General features: G+C 46.5%; 1 protein-coding gene across 1 annotated transcript; it reads left to right on the forward strand.

Annotated features, from left to right (window-relative positions):
• The first annotated feature begins 6,757 nt into the window (after positions 1-6,757).
• Positions 6,758-7,737, forward strand: TAL2 (TAL bHLH transcription factor 2). The gene is made up of 2 exons (XM_037493184.1): positions 6,758-6,846; positions 7,278-7,737. Exon 2 carries the CDS (start codon positions 7,288-7,290, stop codon positions 7,603-7,605), a length of 318 nt encoding a protein of 105 aa, XP_037349081.1. The 5' UTR covers positions 6,758-6,846; positions 7,278-7,287; the 3' UTR covers positions 7,606-7,737.
• The last annotated feature ends 659 nt before the right edge of the window (positions 7,738-8,396 follow it).

Genomic DNA, 8,396 nt, shown 5'->3' on the forward strand with positions numbered 1-8,396 from the left:
GCAAAAATGAAAAATGGTGAAAGAATTATATAAAATAAAATATTAAAAAAAACAACAAGGATGGTGGGAATTGTATGGGGACTATAACCAAGATGAAAATGCATACATTGTGCAAAAATGAAAAATTACATAAAAATATATAAAATTAAAAAATTAAAAACAAAAACAAAAAAGAATGTCAGCTCCTTGAGGGCAGAGATTTGTGTCTGGTTTATTTGAAGTTGTGTCCCCAACCCCTACAATGGGTCCTGCCCTGTATTACTTACTTAATAATAATTTGTTGAATGCATGAAAGGAGATGAGGGAGAGAACCATGTGGATACCTTGAGAGAAGAGTGTTTTAGGCAGAGGAAATAGTGCAAAGGCCCTGAGGCAGGAGGGTGCCTGGTGTGTTCCAGAAATAACAGTTCAGAGTAGCTCGAGCTAAAGGAAACTTCAGAGAGAAGGGACAGTCAAGTCAGAAGGGTGGAGGGCATCTGGGGGCCATTATAGTTCTCATCTGAGTGGAGAGCCAGCTAAGCTTTTGTGCAGAGAAGCGACAGGCATCTGACTTGGGTTTTCATAAGATCATTCTGGGAGATGTTGGTGACCAGAGGAAAGAGGCAAGTGCAGAGACAGAAAGACCAACTGAGAGGTCAAATCCTGTGCTGAGCACTGTGGAAAGTTTTGAATAAATCTGTGTATCTGTCCACTGCAGGGGTTGTTAAACCTGGCTGTGCATCTTAAAGTTGGGGAGATGGTTGGGGGCGGGGGGGAGGGTGGGTATTTAGTAAAAAGGCCGATTTCGGACCCCAAGCCCAGAAAACGGATCTGCCTGCCCTTACCCATGAGTCTGAGGCAAGTCATTCTTGGACTACAGTCAGAGATCGCATAACGGGGCTTTTAAATGACTAGTATCTAATGAACTTTTCGATTTTTGTGCACATTGGGGAGAGAGTCGACCTTTTCCTGCAGCCCAGGACGGTGGCAGGCCGCCCCCTTCGCCCCAAGCCTTACACAAAGTGGGCTTTTCTTTTGCCCTTGCTTCCCAGGGCGCAGAGGGGGCTGTCCCGGGAAACCGGAGCGAGCGGTGGGGAGGGACCCGCGAGAGTTCGGGGCCGGCAGGGGCCGGGTGGGCCCGGCTAACAAAGGGCGGTGTCCTATAAAGGCTGCAGCACAGAAGCGGCGCCCGGGGGAGGGCGCGCGCGCCGACCGCCGCGACGACCACCAGGCGCCCTCCTGGCTCTCGGCTCAGAGGTACGTCTACCCCGGGGGGACCCTGGGGCCACCTGGGCTGGGCTCGCAGGCCAGCGCACTTCATTCTCCCTGACAGGAGGGTGTGGAGACAATTTGGTAGCAGTTAGTTACCAAGGCAACTCGGTGAGACGGCTGGGGGGCTTTTCGCGGGGTGGGGGTCGTGGCGTGTTGGAGAGACCGCTGCGTCCCACGCGCGCCGCGGGGACAGCTCAGAGCACCTGCCAGGGCCGGACACCTGGCCGAGCATGACACACTTCCCTGGGCGCCTGAACTACTGACTGGTACACCCCGGCGGAGCGCGCAAGGTTGCAGAAAAGGCAAAGACCGGTAGGTGAAGCGCAAGAGCGCGGCAGGCTGGGATCGGGCTGTTGTGGGTGCACCGGGAGAGGCGCGCTTAGCCCTCCAAACACCGGCATTCACAGAAAATGCACTTTTTTTTTTTTTTTTGTGTGTGACCCGACCCTCGCCGGCGGCGGGGGAACGAACCGGCGCTGCAGAGGCTGCGGGCAGCCTTTCAGCCCAGCACTCAACCGCTGCGCCACCAGGGGAGGCCCAGAAAATGCACTTTTTAGAACTTCAACAGGCAGAGCTGTCTACGTGAGAAAAGTAACTTAACTGATAGTATTACAGTGACTTTTAAGGACACGTGCACGCTCCAAACCAGTTGCAGCTGGAGAGTAAGATCCAGTAGGAAGGTGCATAGTTCGGTGGGGAGACCCCGCGCTTCTTTTTATTTATTTGTTTTTTACTTTGTGCACCTGTGCATTGCTTGTTTTTTTTTTTTTTTTTTTTTTTTTTCCCTTTCCCTTAAAGGAACATGTGTCGTTTTAAAATTTCAAAATGTTGAGCTGTGCCTGGCTTGGGAGATTAGGCAATTTCCCCTAGCCCAACCATATAAATTACCCTTCATTTCCTTCTTGCTGGAGTGTTTTCGCCGACTTTCAAGAGACTGATGAGAGATGAAACAAATACACAGGATCAGATGTGTGTTCTGAGTCCTTTCTAGTTGACCCGAACTCTGTGTTCTTGAGCCATGAACTGGAAGAAACAGTAGCTCCTTTTGGGCATTTTAGTCATCTCCTCTGGGCACATAATTGTCATTCTTCTTTAGTAACCTGTTACCTGCAGTGGTGAGAATACAAATAGAAGTTTGTGCACACCTCTAATCCTTCTGTATTTACCAAGGCATTCCTTTGGCCAGGAATTCTTAGCCTTGGAGCCCGTGAGACCACCAGTTCCTACGTAGAGAGTTCAGTGGTTCTGAAAACTGAATGGGGAAAAAAATCACCCACCAACCTTTCATCTAAATTTAGCATATACTTTGTTTATGAATGTGCCTAATAAAGTACAGAGGCATTAACAATTTTGGCGATTTTACACCAGTGGAAATCATAGACGTTTTCATCTCATGTTTCAAATGTTGCTCATCTTTTGAAAAGATCATTTACATACCATTGCCTATAAGCAATGGCAATTAATTTGATTAGGTAATGCATTTACAATGAAGCACATGCATTACAGTATTGCATGTTTAGATTGTTATAATAACTATTGAGCATAATTCATTATTTATGTCTATATATTTTTATTTATGCATTTAAAATCATCATTAGGAGAAGGGACCACAGACTTCTTACTTTATTTAAAATCATTGTTCTGAGACAGACTCTGTCCCCAATTGCCACAGGGGTCCATGGCACAAAAAAGGTTGTGGACTCTACCCCAGCAGAGCTTTTGTTATGTAGGTGCATAAATATCCAGATTGGGGCTCACACTCTCCCACATTCCCTGTGTGACCCAGGTGAAAATTTCACCCCTGTTTTGAAATCTATCCAATGTTCTTTTCTGTGGGATTTGGCACCATTTTTTGAGCTCTGAAAATACTCTAAACTCAAGATTAGCAGCAATCAGTCTTTGCAACTGGAGAAACACTAAATGTCATTTTCCTTTGATTTAGTAAGTACTTTCATAATTTTCCAGTGACCTCTACTTTGAGTTTTTCCAGCTTGTTAAATCACTGATTTCTTTTTTCCCCCTGTGGAGAAGGAGAGTAACACACTTGAGGAAAAATCAACAAGTAATTATTAAGCACCTCCTAGGATGGCAGGCGGCATTTCAGAAGCCAGTCTTCTCCCTGCCTCCTCTGTCTGCTTCTAGCACAAAGGATCGGGCCCTCTTAGAAGAGAACACCAGTTAGCTTATCCTGCCTAATCTTATTCTTCCAGCTTGCAAAAGATCCCCTGTGAGACTAGAGTTGACTTAGTGAATGAACTAAACCCTCTTTTGACAAGAGAAGTTTGAAAGTAATTTTACTCTCACAGTCCTAGCTGCAAAACGGCTAGTCACTTCGTGAAAAAAATGGATCATTTTCTGTGTTAAAATCCCTTTGATTTGGGATGAAGCTCAGTTTAGATATTCTTGTGCACAGTTCTGACAACGCTCATATTTTTGTAGAACCAAAGATCAGTTTAGCTAGAAATGACAGTTTAGAGAAAAGATAATAGGTTGGGCATTGGGCCATTTCAGAGCAAAAACAGACATTAGGGTTCACTGGTTCACCCCCTTCAGTTTGGAAGGATTCGTGGTCTATCTGGAAGCCCCTAGAATACCTGGGTTAGGTGCCGTTTCTCTGCTCCTGCAGCTTTCCCCTCCATGTGACACAGGACACGGCTCTCCGTAACAGCAGCCCAGTATCGCATGTGGTGGCAGTAGGTACATAAGATTGTAGTTGGGTTGCGGGTCTCACTGGAAGTGGTTCTGCAGAGGAAGTGGGCCTAAGGGGTTGGTGGTGTGATCCTGAAGCCACACTGTGAACTTGGGCTGCCATGCTTCTGCTAATTGGTCCTCAGCACCACACTGCACTCTCCATCCACAGAGCAGGAGAGGCAGCAAGAAGTGTCCCAGGGGCACACAGAAGGTCGAAGATGCTATTCTCTGCAGTAGCGACACTCTCTTCTGCACAGGGGAGAGAACCCTGGCTTTTAAGTGCCTTTGTGCCAGACACATGGTGGCTTACTTATACCTTACATAGTGTCTCATTTAATCCTCACAAGAAGCCTGCTGGTGGCTGTATCTCTATTTTATAGAGAAGAAAACCAGGGCTGAAAGAAATTAACTGATTTTCTCAGAATCATGTAACTAGGAAATTGAGAACTAAGACTCAGTACCAGGTCTTTCTGCTTTAAAGTTTTTATATTTTTTATATTATGAAGCAAATAACATCTGAATACCCTCTTATAAAAAATGTGAAAGACCATCAAATATACAGAATAAAACACTTAAGTTTCTTTTTTTCTCTATTCTGCTAACATACTGTCCTCCCCACAATGAACCACTGTGGACAGTTTGTCCTGAACTGAATCCTTCCAGGTATTTTGTTCAGTGTACACACACAAACACACATACACACACACGTATACACACACACACAGCACCCCCATATACTTGTACAGCATGAAACAAATGCATAGATAAACCTAAGACCTTTTCTACTAAATTGTAGTTTCTTTATTATAAAAAAAATTACATATTACAATAAACACCTTTCTGTGTCTTATTTGTAGACATGATACTTGTAATTGTTTAGCATTTATTGAGCACTTTCTGCATGCCAACACTGGCCTGAGGTGCTTTGCCTGTATTATTTTTTTTTTAAAGATTTTTTTATTTATTTATACAAGCACTGGGTACAGTCAGAAGCGTGTGAGGGTGAGAGAATTCACCAGAGCCAGAGCGGGGAGCAGAGCAGGCAGACTGACGAAGTACACTGCTGAGGGGAGCAGCGGGCGCTGCAGGAGAGGTCTGCGCGCCATGTGGGACCCTCACCAGCGGCCGGGGATCGAACCGGCTCTGCAGAGGCTGCAGGCAGCTTTGCAGCCCAGTGCTCAACTGCTGCGCCACCAGGGAGGCCCTGCCTGTATCATGTTATGCATCCTCACAGGAAGGCCCCTGAGTTGACATTTACTAATGAGGTTTGAAGTGAAGGTCACATAGCTAAGAAGAGAAAAGCCAAAAGCCAAGCCAGGGTTCTGGCTCCAGAGCTTGTGCTCTTACCCACTACTTGGTGCCCATACTCACTGTGGAGTCCCAGAGAGTCAGGGCTTGATCCCATGAACTGGGATCATCGTTGGGTTTTTATGTAAGGGCAGAGTGTAGTGAAAGGACTTGGGGAACCTGTCTGCATCCCTTGGCTCATCCCCGCAGTTCCACTTCTCTGTCACTATAGCCACAGCTGCTTGCACTGTCTTTGGCTTGAGTTAATACAGCAACAACAGATGGGCCTTCCTGGTGGCGCGGTGGTTGGGCGCTGGGTTGCGGAGCTGCCCACGGCCTCTGAGGCGCCGGTTCGATCCCCGGCTGCCCACATGGCGCACAGACCTCTCCTGCCGCCCGCTGCTCCCCTCAGCAGTGTACTTCGGTCCTTCTGCCTGCTCTGCTCCCCGCTCTGGCTCTGGTGAATTCTCTCGCCCTCCCGCGCTTCTGACTGTATCCAGTGCATGTACAAACAAACAAACAAATAAATAAATAAAACATGCCTCTATTAAAAAAAAATACAGCACAACAGGGCCTAGTGCAGAGCAAGCGCTGGCTCCAATTTCCTGTACCGTACACAGTAGTTCACAGGCTGCTTCCCGGTGCAACATGACTTAATCTTATATTTAATCCTGCAGCTCTGTGTGGATGGCATCACTGCAGCTTTTTGATGGCTGAGGAACTGAGGGGCAGGGCGGTGGAATGACTTAAGCAGCACCTGATGGTGGTTCATGTTTGATGCTGTGACAAGAGTGCTTACCTTCTCAGGAGAGGGGGGCTTTGGAGGAGAGTATTTTGCACTCCTGCTGCACCTTCCTCCAGGGTGGCAGGTATCTCGTGAGCATGTGTGCCCAATGCATCCTTAAACTGCATTTTGCTGGACTTTCGTGTTCCTGTGCAGCCAGCCATTCTCAAGGCTGGGGGAGCTGAGGTCACAAGGAAGCACACCCCTGGGATCTCACTTCAAGAAGAAACTTGCAGGGCCTCCCTTGGTGGTGCAGTGGTTGAGCGCTGGGTTGCGACGCTGCCCGTAGCCTCTGCAGCACCAGTTCGATCCCTAGCCACCGGCGAGGGTCCCACAAAAAAAAAAAAAAGAAGAAACTTGCAGTTCAGCTGCAAGGGCTGCAGTAGCCACAGCCTCAGCTGTGATGTAACCCTCCCATTCTGCTGGCAGTGTGAAGGGGCTCCCAGTATCTGACTCTTTCTTCTCCAAGGGTCTTTACTGTATTTGCCCAGAGAGCTGCCTGTGGGGTTGGCTGCCAATATTGGTTTACCATGTTGCTCTTTTCACCTGCCTGCCTTCCTTACACAAGGATCAGATGGGCATTGTGGGTCTAGAGGCCATCTTTGCCCTACTCAGTTTCCTTCCCTTTTTATCTTTCACAGGCATTCACCTCCAGGAGCCTCTTGCATGGGCAACTGCAACTCAGCATCTGCTTCTTGAGGACCCTGCTGATCCACTGGGTGCTTTGAAAAGAACTGAGGCCCTCAGAGATTTCATTGACCTGCAGTGCAGCCTGGGTGATTCCAAGGAGCAGCTTAAGCTGAGAGTGACCAAGACAGAAGGGAAGCCAAGAGGTAAGTGTCCCATGTGACACTTACTTCATTGCAAATACTATCTCATTAAGGAATCCTAGGATCATAGTGTTTTTAAAGAATCTATATTCTACTCCCTATTAGATAAATAATATACATTTTAGTCTCACTTATATTCAGTCCTATACTGTGCCTGACACTGAGCAATTAGGAAGAGTTGATTACGAAAGAAGTAATAGGTATACTGGGGCAAAACATTCTTGTACCTGGAGGCTTCAAAACAGCCAGGGTAGGAAAGGCTGTTTCTTCTGCTACATTCTCTCCACTTATCAAAGGGAACATTTAAGAAACCTAAAAATAAGGAAACGAATTTCCTAAAATCTGGGTAGGGAAGCTGTAACTTTTCAAGTTCATGACGGGACTTTTGATGTCCATCGGGCATCTTATAAAGTATTGGCCCTCTCTCCCCTCAGGGACTCAGCCATGACCAGGAAGATCTTCACAAACACCAGGGAGCGATGGAGGCAGCAGAATGTCAACAGTGCATTTGCCAAGCTACGGAAGCTCATCCCCACTCATCCTCCAGACAAAAAGTTAAGCAAGAATGAAACACTTCGCTTGGCAATGAGGTATATCAACTTCTTGGTCAAGGTCTTAGGGGAGCAAAGTCTACAGCAAGCAGGAGTAGTGGCTCAGGGAAACATTCTGAAACTCTTCCCTCAAGAGCCCCACCTGCCGGACACAAATCTGCTGGGTGACTACCAGGTTCCCTCACCTGGCCCCAGTCACCACATTCCCTAGTGTGGCTCTGGAAGTCATTTCTCAGAGCAGCACTTGTTCAGTTGTCGCTGATGGTCCAGAGTCAACTTGAATAATTCCTGAGGTATGAATTGAAACTTCACAGGAGGTGGTTCAGTGGCAGCTGCAGAGAGCAGTTGGGAGGCCTCAAGGCACATGACTTTGGACTGTCCAACCCCTGGGGGCTCAGACAGATGTTTGGGGGAAAAAAGTCATAACTTAGAAACTAATTTGAAAGTCACTAGTTTATTCAGTGTGTTTCTAATTATAAGGATTTTTGTGATAGTGGATCTTCAGGTAGATGAGTGGAAAATGCTTCCTTTGGAACATATTTTAAAGCTTATTTTGAAAAAAACAACGCATATTTTGATCAAGGATGAATGGACTAAATTTTAAGGTTGACAAAGGAAAGGATAGTGTTGCAGAAACCAACCTGGAGACTTATGGGAATGTCTGTGGAAAAAAGACCCACTTGGTGCGTGAGGGTTATAGGTAAGCAGCAGATGCACGTGGAAGGGCTCTGCATCCATTATCTCCATGGAAAGGTTAGGTGTGACCTGCGTAGAGCCCTCCATCTGTATGTACTCTCTCGAGCCAAATAGAAGATAATATCTGTGAGATGAAAGTTCTTGATAATTTATGAATTGGAGTTTGTAGTTTTCTTATGATGGACAGTTAGTTAAAATAGGTTATCTAACCTTTTTGTTTCCATGTCAGGTACTAAAACTTTAAATTCAGCCTGAGTTCCTGCTGACTGGAGACTTGTAAAATTCAATTATTATTATAAAAATCCA

Source organism: Talpa occidentalis, unplaced genomic scaffold, assembly GCF_014898055.3.
Source record: "Talpa occidentalis isolate TD23 unplaced genomic scaffold, MPIMG_talOcc4v2.1 talOcc4.7, whole genome shotgun sequence".
Taxonomy (NCBI): domain Eukaryota; kingdom Metazoa; phylum Chordata; class Mammalia; order Eulipotyphla; family Talpidae; genus Talpa; species Talpa occidentalis.

Bases quoted from the DNA above. Each gene is read 5' to 3' on its own strand.
- TAL2 (XM_037493184.1), top strand. From the start codon at position 7,288: ATGACCAGGAAGATCTTCACAAACACCAGGGAGCGATGGAGGCAGCAG.